This window comes from Rhynchophorus ferrugineus, unplaced genomic scaffold (genome assembly GCF_030347505.1).
Source record: "Rhynchophorus ferrugineus isolate W39M unplaced genomic scaffold, kcgeb_rfMv2 rfM3, whole genome shotgun sequence".
Taxonomy (NCBI): Eukaryota; Metazoa; Arthropoda; class Insecta; order Coleoptera; family Curculionidae; genus Rhynchophorus; species Rhynchophorus ferrugineus.
In genome coordinates, this window is record NW_027472582.1 from 37,944,979 (window position 1) to 37,969,310 (window position 24,332).

The following is a 24,332-nucleotide window of genomic DNA, read 5'->3' on the forward strand; positions in this document are numbered from 1 at the left end:
TTCGGCGATTTCGACCTTCAAACGGTCCAATAACGCTATGTAATAGTCGCTGTTGATGCTCCTTCTTTTTCAAGGTAGCCAATGAAAATTATTTAATGCACATCCCAAAATACAGACGCCATAACCTTGCCAGCCGACTGTTGCGTTTTCCCACGCTTTGGAGTGGGTTCATCGTGTGCAGCCCACTCGGATGATTGTCGATTGGACTTCGGAGTGAAATGAGTGGAGCCATGTTTCATCTATTGTCACATATCGACGCAAAAACTCTGGTTTATTACGCTTGATCATCTTCAAACACTGCTTCGAATCATCAACTCGTCGTTGTGTTTGGCCAAAAGTGAGCTCGCGCGGCACTCACTTTGCACAGAGCTTTATCAAACCCAAATATTCGTTAATGGTATGACGTACACGTTCATTTGATATCTTTAGAGTGTCTGTTATTTCATTCAATTTCAATTTACGGTCATTCAAAATCATTTTGTGGATTTTTGAAAGGTTTTCATCCGTGACAACCTCTTTTGGGCTTCCACTGCGTTCGCCATCTTCGATGCTTATTTCACCACGTCTAAACTTAGCATACTAATCCATGATGGTTGATTTTCCTGGGGCAGTTTCCGGAAACTTGGCATCAAGCCAAGTTTTGGCTTCCACTGTATTTTTTTCCTTCAAAAAGCAATATTTTATCAACACGCGAAATTCCTTTTTATCCATTTTTTTCACAATAACACAAGTTGCTTCACTCAAAATGCTATAATTCACAAACTAATAATTCAGCAACTGTCAAATTTATACACGCATCTTTTGAGGGTTAGGGCTAACTAAAAAACATATGGATTTAATTCTAGTAGCGCTATCTATGTACCCAGCCGGGGACTTAATTGACTTGTTACTGTAATCCATATATAATATTAGTAATACTTAATATTAGTAATACATAATATTAGTAATACTCTAAAATAAAATTCAAACGGATTATTTATTATTCTAAAGTTTATGTCTCAATTGAATCAGTACAATATTTTAGAAGCGGTTTTTAAGTTTAGGTTATAGCCAGAAACTCGACATAGTATAAATATATATATATATATATATATATATATATATATATATATATATATATATATAAAGATAAATTAAGTAAATAAGTGGAAAATATGAGTTGAGTTTTTGATGGAGCTCGAATGTATGTGGCAAGGATTGACTTGGTTGATTGCAAACGGTTTAGAAATGTTGAAGAAGTACGAAAATAGACCGATGAAATGAAATGCATGAGAAATGTTTCGATTAAAGTATATGTTATACCAGTTTTTCTCAACATATGCCCTTTAAACATGAAAAAATTATTAAAATACATACTTGGCTATTATTAGTTATATATGTGTCATATCTAATAGGAACTTATTATCCAAGTTTGTAAATTATTTCTAGTCTAGATATCCAGAATTATTATTTGATACTAATCAAAACTAAAAAACTGGACACGTTAACCTTGATGGCCTGACATTTGTTTTACAAAAACGCTTTTATTCACAGTTAATATATATGAATTGTTGTTATCTGATCTGTTATGACCAAGATAAATTGCTATCATCATATTTATAATAAGATTTGTTAAAACTAAGTATCTTTTTTTCTTGGTAGAATATACGCTGAGAAGTATATATTTTTTATTAGGTAGTTTTACCGTAAATCCAAATAAACGTCATAAATATGTTACATACATTTCGAACTTACTTTCTACAAAATTATTATATTGTATTTAGTCGATTCTTATATTTTATTTGTGTTTTTATGATGTAATTCTGGCAGTGGAAATGACTGAGAAAAAAATAAAATCGACAGGAAAACAAACTTTTCAGGTTTCACAGAGATTCCAAGACTTGAAAAAAGCTACATATCATATACCACGAATAGTATTTCTTAATATTAACTTTTATGACACTATGTGCAAGTTGTTTAAATTACTATGCAGTACTATAAAAATATGTATTAGAATGACTCAATATAGTTTATATGTTAAAATTAATTCAAAAAATAACGTAAATGATAATAAGATATCATAACATTATCAACATTAACATTATCTTATAATATGTAGAGATTTTCCTAAAAAAAAGCAGGCAACTACATTTTGTTTTGAAAAAACCATATGTGATCTATTGAGTGCATCTGCACAATTCTTGTCACTAAATGATATTTATTTTAAGCCTTTTGATTATTTATGATTATATATGAATATTTTAAGAATCTCTGTTGTAAGAAGCTGTTGAGAAAATTCCCAGGTTTCTTGGTCTGTGGTTTGATCTTGACGCTTTAAGATTTAGTTAACTCAGACTTGGGAGTCGTTATACGTTTGGTGGTCGATGACCACAGCTTGGTATCCGCAAAAACATAATAACCACAATCTTATATCTCAAGAATTATATTTAATTGCTCTTTTTGGGTACTGGAAGATACCTAAATAATCTTATTTTATTTTATTCTAAATTAGGTGAAGAATAATGTACAATAAAGGCTTTTTCTCATTTAGATGTTAATCTTTCAATTCATTTATTAACGTAATAAAATAGGGAGATAATTTAAAAATACTCTATATATTTTATCAGCTATTATGATTAGAGTATAGCTGATATAGTTTTTGCTTAATTTTTCTGTAAAATTATGAAATTTCGACCATTTTAAGTAAGTTAGAACTAAGTTTTATATTTTATTTAACTATTTTTGTTCATAAATTCAATAACGATTGATAAAAATGTATATGCAGACTCACCATAAGTGAGTGTGCAATGCTTATATTAATTATATCTGACAAGGATGGAACGTTTAGTGGCGGCAAGTTGAGCTGTCGAAATATGTGATAAAAATATATCAGTATATAAATAATGTATCTGTAAATTAAAATTTGCAACCTTATAAGAACCATCTAAAACATTGTAAATGTTATCGTATGAAAAATCTATTTTTTTACTTTTAACAAACTTACGCCAAGTACAAAAATGCAAACTTTTCTGACTTAGGCCAAAATCATAAGTCATAGTTTTATTGAAAATTGAAATAGTAGACAGGCTTAGTAGAGGCAGGCCTATGGTAGCAGGCTAGAGGAAGACCTAGTAAAATTAGGGAATCACCAAACATTTTCCCAATCTAGTGTTTTTTGCCTAAGTCTTTGCCATTGCATTGCCAACGATAATAAATCATGCATATGTGTCAATGACTATCAAATCATTTATATTTTTCCATTGGTATTAATAAAGTTGCTTTTGTGGGGTGGCTGATTGTCCTGTCAATAATTTCGGAAAAATATAATGATCAGCGGGTTATAGTTAGGATGAAAAACTACTGCGTGACATAAAAGAAAATTAATGTACCTGGTGATGATAGGTTGTAAACTTATTCAGTAGTATTAGATTGATAGGGGCCATAGATATGATTTGACGAAGCTTTGGAATGAGATGAATCAAGCCATAAACCGAATTGCGATAAGTTCGAGGATAATTTGTGATGATGATGATTGTGACGTAAACCCTAACATAGTCGTAAAAGTGAGTGAGCATAACTTCTGAATTTGTGTTTTATTTGACAAATGAACAAAACTGCCATACATTAAACAGCAATTATTGTGTTAACAGTTTTTCTTTCCGAAATAAATGTATCTACGAATAATTTACTTGTTTTATCTTATCATAATTTGATGTCACTATCACCTACCAGTGTAAAATATAAATACAAATACCGCAATTACGTTTATATATCGATTTATGTCAATAATTACTGCTGTTAATAATGGTCTGTTATGTAGCAGTATTTATAGAATGAGATCAGAACAGAATATTAACTATGCTAATGAAAATAGCTTAAAAGAAGGTTAAAAATCGGAAACCTGCCCGCATTTGCATATAGTTTCTTAAATTGCTAAACTTTAATTGAAAATGTATAACATAAAAATAGAAAAACAATTCAAGCTCTATCGACTTCCGAATTGGAGCCAGCTTTCGCAGTCATTACAGATTATATCTTCCGGTTAGTCTGATACTGGGACTTCCCTAATCAGGTAATTTTATTTAAGTACAGTACATTAGGACACAGGATGTTTTTATGGTCGGATGTGATGATGATTCAAGGTGAATAATTTTTGATTGGTGATGGTGTTAAGTAGCTTCAAAGTTTCTGTTCGTAAGTGTATTTTAATTATTCAACAAACCATGAAAGTTAGTTAAAAATAGTTGTCAATAAATGCCGCTATAATCCGGAAATCAGTTTCCAACCTAAAAACAACTTTTTGTGAATTGAGTCGCATGACAGTGTATCTTTTTTTTAACCTAACCTGCATTAACTGTATTAGAGTTTTTTAAATCTTATTTATCATTTATTAATGATAATAAAAATTAGAGACCAACATACGTACAGATAAAATAATAAATCAAATCATTATTTTAAGCTGGACTAGTTGGAGAACAAAAATGGTTTACAGAAGAAAAAATAACTTCTTAGCTCCTTAATTTGATCAGTTTAACAATTTTATCGTTTCACAATATAATTCGCTAAATTCAGCGAGTTAAAGTACGATATTTTTCCAACCTATTTGCGTAATTTAGCTTCATTTCGCATCTGGCTAAAACAAATCAGAATTGGAAGTAAGATTTTTCATCACTCTAGGATAATATTCATACATTAAAAGATCATTGGAACAAGTGTTTCAATATATCAATGAAGTTACATTGAATACTAAAATGTATTTCACATCATAAAATCAGGATTTTTCTATAGAATGACAAAATTTATTTAACATACTGGTATATTTATATTATGATTCATGATGTATTAAATATCTGTTAGGTTAAAATTTACTATATCTTACTCATATATTTTTTTGTTTTCAGGTTGGCAAATAATTTCAATGGAATTTTATAGAAATTGTTTTTGTGACAGCCAGCCACATCGAAAGACTCGAAAGTGATCAAAAAGGACAAGACAGTGCGTGTATATTTTCGTAGAAAATAGTTATTTATTATTTTATTTTTACTCGTTAGAATAAATAGGAACAATTACGAATATGACGATACTTGTGATGGTTTTTCTTTTGACGTCGTTGTTGAATAAAAGCTTCTGCGGTTTTCACACGGTGAAATATTCCCGAAGTATTGATGGAGGATCCTTCTCAACGGACAGCCCATGTCCCAATATATTTCAGTACCAAACTGATGGGAACGGCGAATTGATTGGTTTAATACGTATAAACCCGTTCGAGTACAGCAATTCTAGGATTCAGCTGGATGTGGAACTTTCCCTGGGAAACAGCGTACACGTAAGCTCATAACATTATTTATTACAAATATTAATTGTGTTAAAGTTTATTAGGTATTGGTATTAGTTCGTAGCATTCGTTTAATAGAAAATATTTAATTTTTTTAATTTAAAACTAAATCGAAATAAATTATTATTATTAAAAGCATTGTTTGTTGCCATCTATTACTGTTTTCCGTCTTCCCAATCCTTAAATGGATCAATTTTTTACAATTTTCATAAAAATTAAGTGCTTGCATGTATCATATTTTGATCTGTTGGTGAAAATTCGAAGTATCAATCTATAACAACATAAAGTAACAGTTTTCTATTTGGTGTTATTGAGCAATTCAATGTATACAGACTCTAATCATAGAACGTTCAATATTACATTTTCGACATTCATTACATTTGTTGTTTGATTTGGAGAAAATCTACGAAGCCCATGAAAGGCATGTTAAAATGTATGGTGATTCTGCCTCCCATATCGCAGTTGTTGGTTTTGGTTTCAATGATATAAAAGTGATGATTCTGATGTGAATAACAAGTAAAGACCTTGACAAGGCTTATTAGACTAAGTTATTAGACTAATTAGTTATTTCAGAAAGCGAATAACGGCTGCCCGGAAAAGAGCACATTGACGTCGCGTTTTACGCTGATGACACTGCATTCTTCACGGCCTCCAGGCTTGAGGTAACCATTCAATAACCTTTACAGAAGCAGCTCGATCATGCGGTCAAGTGGTTCAAATTCTGGAGGTTGCAAATCAACCCCCTGAAAACCCAGACCATCTTTTCCCATAAGAAGCGTTACGCACTGCGCGTCTCGCAGCTTAAAATCGACAACGTAACAAATCCATGGCTGGATAACGTACCTAGGTCTCCACTTGCACACACACAAATCCAGAAAGCAACCCAGAAAGGTTGCTCCATGGATTGTCAGGCATAATCAAATTCACATGGAAACTGACACTCCAGAAATCAAGCACTTCATATCTAAATCCTTCCACAAACAACAACTCAGCCCAAGTTCTTCTGAAAATGCGCTTGTTTGACTGCGAGCTGCGAATGCGAGCTGGTCGACTTAGATTAGCCAGAGACCAGGTTAGCTGGGAGGTTAGCGAGACCGCGTCATCGCTAACCTCCCCTTTTCCAGGCTGAAACGACCTCATCCGTCGCTACAGTCAGAACTTTTGCTCCCATACGACAGCATCCAGTCGTGTGTTAACTCAAGTTTACAAATCTATAGTTAGTTATCTGTTTTTACGTCGGGTCTTCGTGCCCAATAACATCTGCCCGGTTAGCGGGTGTCATATCCTGAAATTTAATGCAGTAGCCACAGGGATCAACTCTTAGGCGGTTTCGGTTTAGTGTATTGGTAAACCCAGAGGCAGTCTCGCATAACCCTGTCCAACTTGTCACTCCAGGGCATCTTTGCGATCAGCTATGTGTCATGCATTCCACCGTCTGGTTTTAGGCCAGAACAAAAAAAACTAAAGCCCAGAACAAACTCCCTACAGCCTTTAAACATCTGAATGATTGAATACTTTGCAAACATTTATATACGGTTGGAAATATCCAAAAGGATGGAAAATGGCTAGTACATGAATTAACTGAAAATATAATTTTGAAACAACTCAACTCATAATGATTCAGATGAAGATGTTGACATCATTTTGGTTTCCATCACTGATTTTCCCATGTTTGATAGTCCCCTATGTTTGATAAAGTACAAATATATAACGTATATTGGTTTATATTATTTTATATGGTATTTTTTAATTTTTTTATTTACTTTTTATTCGAATAAATTATGCTTAAATGGATGGTTAATTACAGCTATTTCACTGTGAATAAATTGTTAGAAGAAATCAAGCCGAAAAAATCTTCTAGTTAGTGCTCTTTAGTTAGTATCATTTTAGTAACATAACAGGTGAAATAATATTTTTTCATATTTTCAGTTTCAGAAATAAAAAAAATTAAATATTTATTTATAATAATGTGAATGAAAAATATGTAGTATGTTAATATTAAAAAATCAGTTATGTAATATATTTTTATATCAAATCAATTAATTGACGAGAATTTCAACAACCATTTTATTCTCTCTTCATTTTTGAACGAAACATAGTGAGTATCACTATTAACCTATATAACATGTGTTACTTAATGCAATAATATATTTTGCAATCATTATTAAGTTATTTATTATTGGAGGAGGTAACAAATATACCGAAAATATCATATTTGTGCTGCAAAAGTCACTGATATTAAAAGATTGTAAACATTTTTTAAAACAATGTCTACCACAGTTAAATTTGAATATAATAATAAATCATTTTCTAGTTTATACATTTAAATAACATATAAATAAAAATTTATTTAAATAACTTTTTTGTAATATATTTGCTGTTTCTGTTTTATTTTTAAAATGTGAACCACCGTGTTGTTATTTAAGATTGATATGTTAACATTCAGGCGCAGATGCAAAACGCGACATTTTCTGGTAGGGATAACATGCATTCCATTATTTCTGTGGTCAGTTAGTATTCGGCTATAGAGGGCTATTGGACATTAGTCAACATTGGCATTGAGTTTGACGGTGTGATATATTTTATATTTATATCTCTCCATAAAGTTGTGAAATTGTTTCTTTAAAAATGTTAAAACAATTTTAAAATCTCACAAATCTCGGACATATCCAAATCTGAAAATGCTTTAAAAGAACTCTCAATTAACTTATTTCCTATTTTTATCTATATATAGTCAGTCTATGATTTATTGTTAATTTCCGAGTTAAACTTGTATATTGATGAATTTTCTTATGATCAAGGAATTTATTTATGATTATTATTTTATGCAGAAGCCAGCAATATTTGCATTCTTCAGCATTCTTTTAGCGTTCTCATTTCTCACATCTTCTAATTATCATATTTGTAGATAATTACTTTATGTGTATCACCGCCCTTCTTACTCTGCTATTGCATTATTTCATAATGTATAATTTTCTTTCTGTTGCGTTAGTTATTTGTATTTTATTTTTATCCTCCCAAGATGTTTCCTTGTTACCAATCAAATTGCCTTGTCTTGGAGTATATACTATTATTATATTTTTTTCATTTTTTTTTTCATTTTTATCAGTTACTTAGTTAAATAGTAACAGTAATAATAGTAATATTATTTCTGAGTACATTGCTCGTTGTTCTATTTCTTATTCCACCCTCTTACTATACAGTTTACTCCTGCTGTTGCTCTTTTACAGTTGCTTCTGCTTGCATTTTTAGTTGATATTTTACAGACCCTAATAATTACGATCGATCTTTAAAGTATTCATATCTGTATTCATATAATAAAAATTTATTTGTTTTGTTACCAAGAGGTTATAATTATTAGTCATAATTGAACTTGCGACATATTTTCGATACCTCATTGATTGTGTTAGATAGTCTTTTTTATTGTTTAGTCATAATATGAATCTTTTACTAGTTAGTAATTTCTAAAATACTTTACCAGGCTTGATGGTGCCCCATTATGTCCTTTCAGTTTATATTTAGTCAAATATTTCTGTTATAAAAGTATACAATTGGCATTACATCATATTGTGAATAAAGGCAATCTATTAATGGTTTCAAAAATCAGTAGCAATCTCAAAATGATTCGCAGGTTTTCCCAAAATGTAAACTTTTGTCAAATAACCTCGTCTCCGTATACATGATTAATTCACTTTTTTGTACATTTTAATCTTCTTTGCGAACGGGTCTGATATCTGTATTGTTTTGTTTATGTTACAGTTTTTTTACAAGTAACGGTTTATATACAGATCCGGGCTTTGTAATGATTAATTTCACATAATATGAAGATTATAATTTATCATATTATTATATAATATGAAGTACTAATATCAAATCAATAATTTTTCGCAAATATTGTTTAAGTTATTTTATATTTATTTATTTATATAATGTTAATACTACACGTTGGTGTTAACTTGATTGAACTTATTGTTTAGCCTCATGGAATAGAAGTATTCCTACAGAATATTTCGAATAGGAGAAGTACTATTACTTAAGTTGTAGTATAAAAACATTTAATTTACTTGAAAACTGTTTTATTTTAATCGAAAGAAGCGGCAACTTGATAAATCAATGATACAGACAACACTGCAGATCTCATCCTATTTTAATAAAAACGAAACCTTTAATTACCTCGCTTATAACATCTCACAACCAATAAAAAATACACCAATTTTCGTACAATTATAACCGCATCAACTGCCCTATATTACATCCCTTCAGAAGAAACCTTTGTGAACAAAATTGAAATGGTTGTTCGTAAGCATTAGCCTTCTGGACAGCTTTCAATTGTAATTAATTTATTTGCGAGTATTGACTGTATCTTTGTTCGCCAGTTTACCTTTGTTCGTCTTTTATATTGCACTATCTATATATATATAATATATATATATATATATATATATATATATATATATGTATATATAGAATAATATAGTAATAACTACATTATTCTAAATTTTAAAACTGGTAAATGTAAGAAAAATTAAAAACATTGCACAGAAAATTGAAACGACCATTTAAATTTCACGTATTACACAACTTGAAAAATGTCGTTAAACGACGATGTATCGGTTAAAAAATTTATTTCTTAGTGCTTAATCTAATCGATCTCAATCTTTATCAAGTTTTGAATTTGTTGAGTGAACTTTTTTGTTCATCGCAATCAGGCCTTATGTTAAAAGTTTAATTTAATAGCGTTTTATATTTTATAGGTTTTAACATGTAGTATACATGGTTATACAGAAACATTAATGGTTAATTTTAAGTTTTATTTGAATTTGATTCTTTAAAATCAAGCAAAGATATTTACGAATAGATATGAAGTTGAACGAAATTGATGGAATATATTGCGTTTAATTCCCATTGACCTGCAATCAATTATAATGCACATAAGTTTAATAAAATATTTTTAACAAAAAAAATTGAACCGGCTTCTGAAAATAGATAAGAAACGCACTAAAAAGTAAATAATAATGAATTAGTTTAGATAAAAAAATGTGTAAAAACATTGTACGCGCTTTGAAAATTTGAGGTTTTCACGGGATTCCTCATCCTTACCCCCATCAGATCCTGATTTGGTTTCAATGGGACCTCCTCGGAAGTGCACTCTTTGGAATAAAAAAAGAATTTTGAAAATCGGTCTATACTTGACGGAGAAATCGGCTCCTCCTTATTTTGACGTCGGTTAAAAATATAGGTTCTGGATTATGTTGCGCTAATGGCTAAGTTGCAAGTTGAAGTTTTACTACTTTGTACGTTTAATGGCAATTTGAGTGCTAAATCAGCTTTTCGGCCACTTTTCAACAACGTAGCTGCAATTCTTAATGAAATAAGTGCAAGTGCAATTCCATTTTGCAATCGAATCGTTGCCAATATCACAGACTGTAAAAACCTTTTTGCAGTAATACGATGCAATCTAGCAAATTATTCTACCAGTTCCATCATTCATTACCTCTATCCGAATAGCGTAGGTATAATTTTGTTGATGATTTAAAAGAGAGCGATTTCTCTTAATGCATCGGAATCGTATTGGGTTGCATGTCCTAACTCTTGATTAAATGCGATGCGATGTGATGTGCACTATGTGTTGTTATTCTTAATTGTAATAATCCTTTATCGGTAAGCATCAAGCACAAACAATCCAAAATTAAAATTAATGTTTCGTTATGAATGTATTCGATCAAAATATAGAGAACCATCAATATTATTTTATTTATGCACGAAAAGACAAAACTAACAGTGTTGTGCTTCAAAAAGAATTACAATAAAATCTATGTTTTTGTAATTTTCTAAAATTATGCCAATTCGAATTGAGTTGAATATTCAAAGTTCAGCAACATCCTAATGTTGGGTTATATATATTTTATAATTACACATAAATAATATTTCAACACTGCTCTGAATAGGAAACAAACAGAAACAATGCTTTTTCTTGTGATAAGAAAACTCATGTTGATCTATAACCACAGTATTCAAAAATGCTTTTATTCTAAGAATTTGCTGGAATTTCCTGATGAAATTTGTTATTGATGCGATAAATTAAATCAATCATATTTGTTCTTCATTATTTTATGTTCCGTATTATTGTTAACACGCTTTGGTTTTCACTGATCGAGATTGTATTATCTGCATTAATAATTTATACTAACTGTGTTTAAACAGATCCGGCATTAACAATAACCAAGTGATATTTTATGGTACACTAAAATATCGTGCTCAATAAAGAGATCAGATCTATCAAGGTCACAGTTTTATGCAAATATTTTGGTATCACATTGAACATTAGCATATATTAGCTTTAATTGGATCTGTACGGATTCGTTGCAATATAAATCTTTTTGAATTTAACATAATCAATCGTCGTAGCCATTCCTGTATAAAATATATAAAGATAAACCTGTTACAAAAAGAACGATTTTCCTTTCAGTGATCCTTTTCCTTTCAGTAATCCCTTTATTCACCCATTGGTCAGTTTTGATTAAAAAGCAAGACAATCTATTGGCTAGAATTTTAACTTTATATAATTTATTTTTGTTTCTGGTTGAAAGATTTGCATTTATCTATTGGTATTGGTATATGATTAGATTTTGAGAGAAATTTTATATATTTTAAGTCTTTAAAAACAGTATAAAACATAGAAAATCTATTCGTGTTAACTCAATTAATTAATTTGTACATAAATCATCACTACCCCATACTTTACACAAAGACTTATTTTCAACAAAAAGCTATTTTTCAACAAAATTTCAATTGGTACAAGAGTTCAAACCTCAGGATGCAAGTCGATGACTAAGTGGACGAGCATCAGAACGCTCTTCACTTGCCTAGTCACCGAATAGCTAATAGTGTACATTTCTACGATATTATTTTATATAATTAAATTCCAACATTGTTTACCTTAATAATAAACATTGTTTTGGATAAATGGCTTAATTTTTTCAGTCAATCTACTAAATAAAAACTTTCTTTTGAAAGACTTTTAATTGGAGTGTTCTTTGGCGTAATTATACGTTAGTCACATTTTTATAAATTTCATCTGCCATGCCAGACTAACCTGTCAGCGAGTGATTTGTATGAAACTATTTGTTTGAAGAAGTCAGAGTTATTTTAGAATATGTTTTTTACCAACTAGGGTTTGCCTGAACTAGACTTGCTGACTAACGTGGGCTCCGAACCACGGTCCTTGGTTCTCCAATGCAATCGACTCATGACGAATCCGCCCCAAAAGACATTCGATTTTACGCAGGTTTCTTACTGGCATTATTGGAAGGATTTTCCTTGTCAGATTTTACACTTTTGCCTAAAAATAATCACAAGTAAACAACAATAAATACATATGTATACCAGGCCCCCGCGCGATTCGCACCAACTACTATCGCTATAATAAGAGTCATGTTCTCTTGGTCACTACTAAAGAGGACCAAGGAGGATTCTTTTAAAAGGGACGAAGTGAATTTCCGAAAATAACCAACCAGCTTACGTTATTTAAAGTCTTGTTATTTTTTGATCATAGTATATTTGTTAATTTTAATCACGGCATTTGTTATATTCCAATAATACTTACTTTAAAAATAAAATAACAGATGGCCACTATATTAAATATTCTATTACAGTAAACAAAATAAAATTTATATATTCGATTGCTATATTCTGGCCTAATTATTAAGTTAACATTGGCCTATAGGTCGATATATTTTGAAAGTATAATATGAAATTATATATTGACGATATGGCTATTAGCCGTACTTAGTTTTAATTAAGAAAATGACATGTGTTCTTTATTAGTTACAAATTTGAAAAATAACGGTGTATATTATTGCCAGTTCAGTTTTAGCAATAAAATGCATTCAATATATTTATTGTAAATATGTAATGCAACTTATTTCATTAAATACACTTGCTTTAGTACCGTCAACACAATTATAATTGTTTACTATCAGTGATTAAATAAAAAAGCCCATTACCATCACTTATTAAACAGGTGCTATTAAATATATTAAATAAGAGTTTTCGCATTCACATTAAGGATCATTTATACTATAATATTAGATATTTCAAAACGAAAGAGAAGAAACACAACTGCAAGAGAATGGATGATATATGAATATCATCACCGCCTACCAGATTATCTTTATTTATTCGGACCTCCTTTGTTTTTTATTGTATTATAAACGGTTTTTTGTTTTTTGGTTTATTGTGATGGACGTCTTGGTCTTTCGGTATTGAACATGTCCGGACAATCATTAAGCAACGTCAAGGTGAAGATTATTTATTTAGAGACTTACAGAACTATTTGAAGTGATTTTTTAAATGTTACATTATAATAAGGAGAAATAAGAAAAATAATTAACTCTAGATAGAGGTATGACTTAATTTTTCAGACTATTCAACAGTTTTATTTCCTATAAAAAATTAGACAACAGTAAATTTAATACTTTAAGATAGATTAATGATATTTTAAATCTTCAAGGTTTGCGGGTGCCTTGTTTTCATACTTAATTACTAGTCATTTCTAGTTTTCGTTAGTAGTGATTCGTTTGTAAGATTGTTATTCTGTTCATTCGTTACAATACTCCCAGTTTCCAGGAGCTCATAATAAAGATAATCATTCACGACACACCAAACATACAGGGAACGTCTTCTTTAAGTGGCAGTTGTGCTTGTGTGTCAATGACCTACAGTTTTTTTACTTTTAGGATTTTTATAAACATTGTTCATTATCAGTTATAACCTTCCACAAAAAGCATTTTTGTTGGTAACAAATGAAACATATATTGAGGTAATGTTAGGTCAACACATGTGGGAAAAACGTTCAGACAGGAAAGCTTTTGAATATGGGTGAAACTTTTGGAAATATCTCTGTGGATGATTCCTAGCTGACCTATAAGATCTCATCGCATTTGGAGTTTCATTCAGCAATTTCGTATCTTTAAAGCTTTGCGGCAAAATAAATATTCTAAGAGATTAGTTTTCTTAGATGCACTTGTACTTTGTTCTAGAACCTTGTGTCCGAAACATTCCAATATTCTAAATATTATTTTAAGCTCTCTAAGAAAAAAAAGATAAAATCTGCAAAAATTGTGTCAGCCACCTAGATAAAACATTACATAGATAAAACAAAACAATTTATTATGTCTTCATATTACATCACATTGCGTCACTTTTACTGCAAAAATGATTGATATTAAATTAATTTAATGTTATGAACTACATACGACTTAACAATTGGAAGATTTTGCATACATGATATTGTTTGTTTGTTATTCATTTTGTAGTCACGTCATACCCTTGGTTGGTTCCAAACTACAGTCTTCATCCACTAGTTATACCTTGTTGGATATTATTGGAATTTATCCTATTATTGATTTTTAGAAACACTAATCGTTGCAGCAAAAATTTTCCCAAATTTATTCAACTTCATTAATTACATTTTTTCTCAAGCCTTTAGCATCACTTTACTAACCTACACGTTTACTTACACTGGACGATTTTTAGAGCTATGATGTTGATAGTTCAATAAAATATTAGTTACTTGTATGCAATATGTATGCATGGTATGCAAAAAGACATTTGTTGAGAAATATTGAAAGAACATATATATTAATCAAAAGGTTTTCTGCAATTTTGAAAAGAACGATATTGGTTTTGCAGCGATCCAATTATTGATGTATTTTCGCACATCGTTAACATTTCGAAACTGTGCCAGCCAATTCATCGATCTGAACAAGCGGTAATCAGGAGGTATTATGCTTAGTGAGTACGCTGGGTGTAAAATAACTCTCCGTTTAAAATGCAACAGTGTATCCTTCACAACTCTTGCAGCAGGTGTAGCTATTGCTGGTCTTTTTTGGTACAATACGTTGTTAAATTTGGTCATTTGACCTTGGCAGAAATCTGCAGTGACATTGAGAGTTCATTTAGTTTTAATCACTCATTTTAAACTACATATTGTTATATGCATAGCAAGACATTAGCGCCATGCATATTCCGCTTCGTTGTCGATGTGGATAGCTGTTATGGGCTAACCCATGATTTTTGCGCTTGGTGTTGTCATAGTAGATTCGCTTTTTCACTCCACTGTGATAGTAGATCTGATTTTATCATAGTAGATCTCCATTAACAATAAGCCACACAAAATATTTCTTTTTTTGACTGGCAAGCAATTAAACCGCGATGAAACGGTCCGAAACGGTATTTTAACTCAATTCGTATGGTAGCCTCTTTCCCTCCTTTGAATCTCTTCCATCGCATGTAATCATGTCTAGAAATAATTAAATCATTAACCTCTAAGTTGGTTAAAAGTTCTTTGAGGGGCCTTTTTAGTTTTTGTCCAATAAGTCCTGTAATTCATTGTCTTCAATTTTTTGGTGCTCTGGAAGCGTTCTTTATCAATGACATCAAAATAATAATTTTAAATCATTGAAACCAAAACCAACTATTAAGACATAATGGAGCAGCGTCACCATATGTTTCAGATACTGTTTTATGTGTAGGGACAACAAATATAAAGAATATCAATAATATAATTTTAAGTTTTCCTTAATTACTGTTTGTGTACACTGTATAATTTAATAATACTGAAAGGAAAAGTCTAACTTTTGTCAAGGAAATGTCAAAACCATCGAATTTCATAATTAGGTTAGTTATGTTGTTTAAAAGTTGTTAATAGATATAGCTAAACGAGATACATGTTTCTACCTAATAGAACAAAAGGTAATGAATTAAAAATGTTGATTAGTTCGTTCACTAACTTAATAATTATTAATGTTATTACTATATTATATTTTTAAATATTATTAATTATTACTAATATTAATCTAACACCATAGTGTTTGTTAAGGTTATCGTATTTTATATTACAGTTACACCCTAATAAAGCAAAGCTAATACAATAGCGAAAGTAACGTATAGTATAAGATCAAATAGTAGGTCAATTTACTGAATAATTTATGAAGAAAAAATACGTACTTGCGTCAAGTTATAGTTGAAATTGAGTATTCTTTAAACAACTATTATTACAGTATTTTTTAATTTTTATTACATTACTTTATTTTGTCCAATAATAAGATTCCACTAATGCAAATTAATTACTACTATTTTATATTTTATATTTCTTAAATAATAATGATGCTACTATGCGATAATGTAGCATTTCATAGATGATTATTTATAAGCAACTATTTTATAAAACATTAAAAAGAATTGCACCGACTTCAAAAAATAAAAAAGGAACTGACTAAAAAGTAAAAAATAATCAAACTTAGATTTTTAGAACACAAAAAAAGTTCTAAAATAAAATATACATAATAATTGTTGTACTAACTAAATAAAAATAAACAAAACCTTATTTAACCTATCTACTACACGTATTTTTTATTCTACTATATACAGAATTTAGCTCAATACCTACCTAAACCTGTTTATCTATTTACAGTATTATTTGAACCACTACCAACTGATCAGTTTGAAGTCGGTACGAGTAAAAAATTAGATTTTTTTTCTTCGTAATTTAATTTTGTGTATATAACACAATATTATATTATTAATTTTGTATTGTCACATCAGCTCAGCAATAACATTATACACAAATCTCTGATTATTTTAGATAAAAAAAGTGTAAACATATGCTGCCTTAGTTTCCATGGGGCCACCTCGGAAGTGCACTTCTTCTATTAAAAAAAATATTTTGAAAATCAGTCAACAATTGACGGAGGAATCGGTAAACATACATATAAAAATATACAGTCGAACATAGAACCTCCTCCTTTTTTGAAGTCGGTTAAAAAGCAAATTTGTTAGATAATTAAACATGATTAATTGCAAAAAAAACGATAATTAAGAACAGTAATTCCCAAAACACTTTCTGTTTTATAGAATATTTAGCAATCACGATGCATGTTGTTTCAGATTACTTAAATTCCTGCATGTCTTAATAGTGTCGAATTTTTAGTAGTGTAGTTGTGAAAGACTGAATTTAGTCTTTTGAAATTTGACCAGTGCTTGATAATGGATAAATGAATATAATATAATGTTGAGCCGTCAGCTTTATAATTTTTTAAAAAAATTTAAATGTGCATATATGACGAAGTGTAAATATATTGTTATATTGTTTATATAAGTGAATATGAATTCGCCACTATACACCTGACTCAGAACTTTGGTGAATGTTCTCCAAAACAACTAAAAACAAATTGTTCTCCAAAACAGTGCAATGCCTTTGATGTTGATGAATAAAGCAAAATTTCTAAAAGAAAATTTGTTTAACTTATTTAGGTATTTTTGAATGAGACATATATTTGAATTGCCAAAATGTTGAATTAACTAGTAATTAATTAAAGAAATAGTGAGAAATAATTAAAAAAATAAAAAATAATTATAGAGAAACTTAATCAAAGTATCAAAAAATCAATATGTGTATTATCATTGATGGATGATTTTCATTTCAGGGTTATAATGGAAAAATTGTATTGGCAGAGTCCAAAGACCGAGTGATTACTGACATATTTAATAGGAAGCCTATCTTCTACAAGGTTTTGTTCCCTCCATGGCAAGGCATCCCACCCAGGGTTACAAAAATAGCAGTCAACGGCATATTAATTTGTAACGGACCTAGAATACCAAGTAAGTGAACCACCATCTCTTATCAATCATCTTAAGCCGGACTTCGGAGACATACATTTTGAACCTTTTTGAAAGTGTCTAAAAACATATTACACTACCCGTATTTTTACACTCAATAATTCTTTAATCTTTAATACATCTTTAAAACAGAAAAAAAAGTAAAATTTAAGAATTTAGTTGATATAACTGTTTAATTATTGAAATATATAATGTAAATAATACTTTGTGTAACTTTGCAATATAATTATGAAATTCCGATAATTGAAAGAAAAGTAACTAATTTTTATTGCCATAGTTTCGTCTTAAGTTGGAATTGCAATTGTAACATATTTCAGGAACTGTACGCGTTAATACTATGTTATAATAAATAACTAAAAGTATTAATAACTAGTATCTATAAAACAGATAATTAATTTTGCCACTAACCTACTTTTAACCTGAATAGTATTTTAAAATTATTATACCCTAATAACAAATTTATGTCCCTGGTAGTTGTAGTTACTTGTCAATTACCGAAGGGTAACCTCTTTTTAGTTCCTGTTCAAATTTCGACCTTCTTATTTTTATTTTCCTATTGATATTTTAAGTATCTTAGTCATGTTCCTTTTTGGTAGATTATTGGAAATTCAATAAACGTATTTTGTCTTCATTCACTTAATGAACTTTTAATATCCTTTTGTTTTTCTTGTGTTATTTTCTCGGTAAAGCAATATCTTATAAACAATTATTTAATGATTGGATTATACGTTTAAGCTTAAAATTACATGATATTAAGTGGATTATGGAATTTCATTTATTTGCAAAAATTAAAGTAAAATAAATAATTGTTGATATCAGTATTATATTTGTTTGTAAATTAGAATAATTTCCTAATATTTTTTTGTTTCTAAGGTAGATTATTATTATTATTTATTAGGAATTATTTTTATTTTTATTCCAATGGATTGCGTTCTCCTGTTATTGTTTCATATGGTTTTAGTGGTTCATATTAGATTACGCCTTTCTAACTGTTGATATTGGTTTGCCGGACTTAATCTATAACTTTCTATCGTTGAATAGTCCCAATTTGCGGGTCAACTCTTATGATTTAGATAACTGCTTGAAGAAAAAAATGCTGTATTACAGTTACCATCTTGCCATCTGCCAAGTATTTCTAACTCCAGCATCTAATAAATCTGTTGTCAGATTTACGCGCCTGAAATACATGTCGATTTAAAGCCAAAATATAATGCTCTATGGGAATTTTGGTCAGAAAGTGTATGATAAAAAACACTAATTATATTAATTACTGAGTACATAATCAGCAATATATATTAGTGAAAATGCACAGTATCAATACAAACAAATATTAAATTTGATAGTTTTGACATTTATTTTTATAAAATAACAGTTTTCAATTTAGAATTGTTGAGTTATATAGTATACGTTATTGCTTAAAATAGCAGTTTCAACATTCATTACTTTTGTTTTTTTGTTTTGAAAATATCTGTTGTAGAATCACTTTGAGAAAGTTAGGATGATGGTGTTCCGTCATATCCCAATTATGGGTTTTGATTTCAATGATTTAAAAGTAAATATTTTGACTTGTCTTGGCGTTTCAGTCAGAAAAATGGAAAACAGTGAATTGCAAGACTTATTGGATGAAAATCTTGGTCAAACACTTGGTCAGCCAAGCTGCAATTGATGAATTAACTATTCACAAACGTTAACAGGCGACGAGAAAAATAAAATGAAGAGAAAATACCACGCGAATTGAATGAAAATATAAATCTCAGTTTCATTACATTTTTCGGCGAATTCTTCCTTCAAGCGGTCCAATAACGCTATGTAATACTCGCTGTTGATGGTCCTTCCTTTTTTAAGGTAGTCAATGAAAATTATTCCACGCCCATCCCGAAATACAGGCGCCATAACCTTGCCAGCCGACTCTTGCATTTTACCACGCTTGGGAGCAGGTTCATCGTCTGCACTCCACTCGGATGACTGTCGATTGGACTTCGGAGTGAAATGACGGAGCCATGTTTCATCCACTGTCACATATCGACACAATCTTCATATTCAAACACTGCTCCGAATCATCAACTCGTCGTTGTTTTTGGTCAAAAGTGAGCTCGCGCGGCTCCCACTTTGCACAGAGCCTTCTCATACCCAAATATTCGTGAATGATATGATGTACACGTTCAGTTGATATCTTTACAGTGTCTGTTATTTCGTTCAATTTCAATTTACACAATCTGTACAACCTCTTTTGGGCGTCCACTTCGTTCACCGTCGTGGGTGCTCATTTCACCACGTCTCAACTTAGCATACCAATCCTTGATGGTTGATTTTCCTGGGGCAGTGTCCGGAAACCCGGCATCAAGTTTTTGCTCCAACTGTATTTTTTGCCTTCAAAAAGCAATATTTTATCAACAAGCGAAATTCCTTTTTATTCATTTTTTCACAATAACAAAAACACTTCACTCAAAATGCTATAATTCACAAATTAATGATCCGACAGCTGTCAAATTTATACACGCATTTTCTGAGGGTTAGGGCTAACTAAATTTAATTCTAGTAGCGCCATCTATGTGTCAGGCCGGGAACATTTCAATGACCTGTTATTCACTGGAGCTCAGATCGATGCAGCATCACTTGACTATCTTTTCCTTAAATATATTTTTCTAATGAAATATTATCAAAATACAAAGGGCAAGCATATAATATTAAGACCTTGATGAAGTTTATAATTATTTCCAAATAATTTATTATTAATTTATTAAAGTATATTTTAAAGGATCACATATTTTTTATACACATAGCTTTTATTGTCGGTACAAAATTTACATAACACAAACTTTACGGCACTGTGTATATCAACAAAACGGGTATTTTAGTTATTGTTAGTGCGATGAAGGAATTTTAAATGTAACGTACTACGTTACTTTCTTTTTTTGTTCTTGGTAATGTCGTTCATCTGGACCAGAATTACTAAAATCGGTTTCAGTTTCGAATCGGCACTCCTTAATTCAACTCTCTTTAAAGGCGTTCGTTAAAATAAACGGATGAAAATTGATTTGAAAGATAAGTACGTTAATATATTGTATATTTAAGCAGTGTTTTAGTTTTAAAGGAATTAATTGTGCAAATAGCTCTATGTTTTACATTTGCAGTAGTATCCAATATCTCATAACACCTCATTGAAGTATAGAACCTAATTTAAGATATTTGTTAAAAATAACTCCTAGTAAATTTCAAACAGTTTCTTTGTTTCGCGATTGTTCTTAAAAAGTATAGGAAACTAGTTTGTTATTTAAAAGTTAGCACGACTAGTTTTTGAAATATGTCCTTCGAGTGGTGATTTAATTGAAATTGATATTAGGTATCGTCAATTTAAAGAATATTACGTCTTTTTTATAAAGGAATAATTATATTGCTATTTAAAATGATCGTTATAATAGGATCAATAGTTTGGATTGTCCAGTTATATAAAAAGAGTAAATTATGTCAGATAGTCAGTGTGTTTTTTAAGGTTGTCGACTCAGTTTCCATCAGTGTTGCCAAACCACAAATATTCGCGGTTTGCATTTAGTTATTTAATTCAAACTACTACTGTTGGTATTTTTCAATGTCTAATCAATATTTATAATTTCTTATTTATATTTGACGTTGATATCGAAACCCATTACGTTACACTTAGTTAGAAGTGGAGTATGCGTGGGTACAGTGTCGGTTTTAGAACTGGCAACCACGGTTGCTAACTTGTATGCAAATAGTCCATGCTGACCAAAAAAAAAATATAAAAAATACTCAACAACATCCTGGTTCTACATCAGATTTTACTCCAGCGCTGTTTCACAATGGTCAAGGCAGGTATGTTATTGTCTTTCTATTGTCTTTTCTAAACCCTATACTTCAGAACCGGGAATGTAGATAAAAAGTTTTGATTTTGTGCAAAAAATGTTATTAACATAGCAATAAATTCAAAGTGTTATAAGTGAATATTAGTGAGCGTACAGTGATACCATAAAAATTATAATTATAAAAGTAACACACAATCATAAATTGTGAATTGTGAATGTATAACAAATATTTTCTGGTAAAGGGCAAAAATTATAGTAAACTTTTACGACATACTTTCATTGAAATTATTTTCTTTTAAAATTATTCTTTTCATATTAAGGTAAGTTAGGTTTTGTATTCAGAATTGCTATTTTATATTGCAATGAAAACTGATTAAATACTGCATAAATGAACAGTAGCCGTTCTTGACATATAATTATTGTAATAATTTTTATTTTGTTTAGTTTGACATATTATCACTGCTTTGTTAAAATATTTTTTATTCTGTGATTATTTAAATATATAATATCTGAAAATACCACACGTTTTTAATGAAAAAGATATATAATAAATGTTATAATAATATCATTATTATATGGTTAAAAAATTATATGGTATTAAAGGTTTTATGAAATTTCAATATTTGTACTACAATATGTTTTAAAATAATCAGTTTTATTAGAAAATAATATACCAAGCCTGTTAAATTTGAGAGGGCCTTGGATTTAATGAGTTTTGGAATATATGATATATTGATACAAGGATTTAGAATTTTTTAAAAGATATTTAACTATTATTTTTAAAATATAATTATACACTATCGTTCGCATGGTTTACCTAATATGTTAACTCCTCATTCATTGATAGCTATTCATAGTATTCATAGTTTATGTTATTATTTGGCCAAAGAGAGTAGAGTATTATTTATAATCTATTTTTCTTTGATCATTGACCACTAATTTTTATAAGTGTTCAGTCATATGATTGTTAATAATGGATAAGATAATTAGTGTTTTTATACAACTTTCAAATATAGTATTAGTAGGTTGTCTATAATTTCGAGGTAATGAAACGGAAATATTTGGATATGTTTGTGTTAACAAGCTTCCAATTTATGAATTCTATCCAAACCTAAATATACATCTCTATCGCAGCTATTATCTGTTACCATCGAGGAAAACAATTGGAAAAAACAAACAACCACAAAACAATTATTTGAGGTGTCGTAAACTGGGAAGGCGAAACAAATAGTATTTTTGGTGTATTTGAGCAAATGCGTTATCAGAAAAATGCTATTTTATTTTGTAATATTTTTCTAATGTTTCTTTATGTTTTATATCTATTTGATCTAAAAACTTATGATAATAGTCCGGGTTTTTTTGTGTTTAGGTTCTTTTTGTATCTCAACAGACGCTAATACTTTCTTGATCCATTTCTGAACAAGAACTTGTTTCGGGTGCAATTCACCACACCTTAACCTCTTTTTTAATAAGATAATAATAGTATAGACTCAAGTCTCATCCATAGTAACGGAGCTATATACAATATCATCTTAATTAAATGATTAAATCGTCGAATGAATATGTTTTTCTGCCATTATTAGCGACACCCATTTCGTACACCTCATACTCAAAATAGATTTAATTTAATCATGAAATTTTTTATTATCTCTATATACATAGTTCTGGTTGGACCGATTTTGAATTTTTTTGTGTGTATTTATTTCCATTCAAGAATGATTTAGAGTCACAACCGGATATATTTTTTTATCTTTTGATCACTTTTATTACATATCACGACAAAATAATTATATATTATTGTGATCATCTTATAATATCTGTTTTATTGACGAAATAAATTATTTTATCCAAACAAAGAGCCAATGTTCAAGAAGGAAAACGTCTGCTTTATAATAATATATTAAGGAAATATTAAGATCGAAACGTCGAATAACGTATTGAACAAGTATATTAATAATATATTTCAATTGATTAAATTATTTGTTTCAGTACAAATAGTTGCCATTCTCACCACGATAAATTTGCAGCATAAGCTTAGCGTGGGAGTTACTCCTTTGATATCCTCGTCGGACCCAACTATTGATGGATCGATCAATAACATAACTCCAGATAATGGAGGTAACTTCTACTTTCTTAATTGGCAAGGGACATCGACATATAATTGTAGGTAAAACGTACGTAGCATTCGCTTCTAAAAAACATTTTATTTTTCCCCAGATAACTCTCCAAATAATCCATACCCGATCGACGTAAGAAGAGATGATCTGCCTACTATTATCGAAATCGATGCAAGCGGAGATGATCCGAAATACTTTAATCCTTTCCTCAATAGCAACAATCCATTTAATTTTAATCCTCAGAAACCACCTCCACCGCCACCCCCACCAACTTCCACACAAGCTTCTTCACCATTAGAAGGCAAACGAGGAAATCCCAGTGAAGCTTTCCCACAAAACCCATTCTTTGTCGGATTATCTACACCAGAAACGCCATCGAAAACTCCAATACAAAGT

The 24,332-nt window shown here is 30.0% G+C and overlaps 1 protein-coding gene across 4 annotated transcripts in view; it reads left to right on the top strand.

Moving 5' to 3' along the window:
- The window catches only part of LOC143192554 (chymotrypsin-like protease CTRL-1), a 49,759-nt gene that overhangs the window by 23,505 nt on the left and 1,922 nt on the right, over positions 1 to 24,332 (top strand). Inside the window, exons 2-5 of one of the 4 annotated variants that reach the window (XM_076397966.1) lie at positions 4,881 to 5,305; positions 17,803 to 17,977; positions 23,809 to 23,982; positions 24,037 to 24,330. In XM_076397966.1, the coding sequence (XP_076254081.1) occupies positions 5,054 to 5,305; positions 17,803 to 17,977; positions 23,809 to 23,982; positions 24,037 to 24,330 (895 nt within the window). In that variant the 5' untranslated portion in view covers positions 4,881 to 5,053. Of the gene's footprint in view, positions 1 to 4,880; positions 5,306 to 17,802; positions 17,978 to 21,674; positions 21,830 to 23,808; positions 23,983 to 24,036; positions 24,331 to 24,332 lie in introns of those variants that run through there. The other 3 variants (XM_076397967.1, XM_076397968.1, XM_076397969.1) reach the window with 3 other exon arrangements.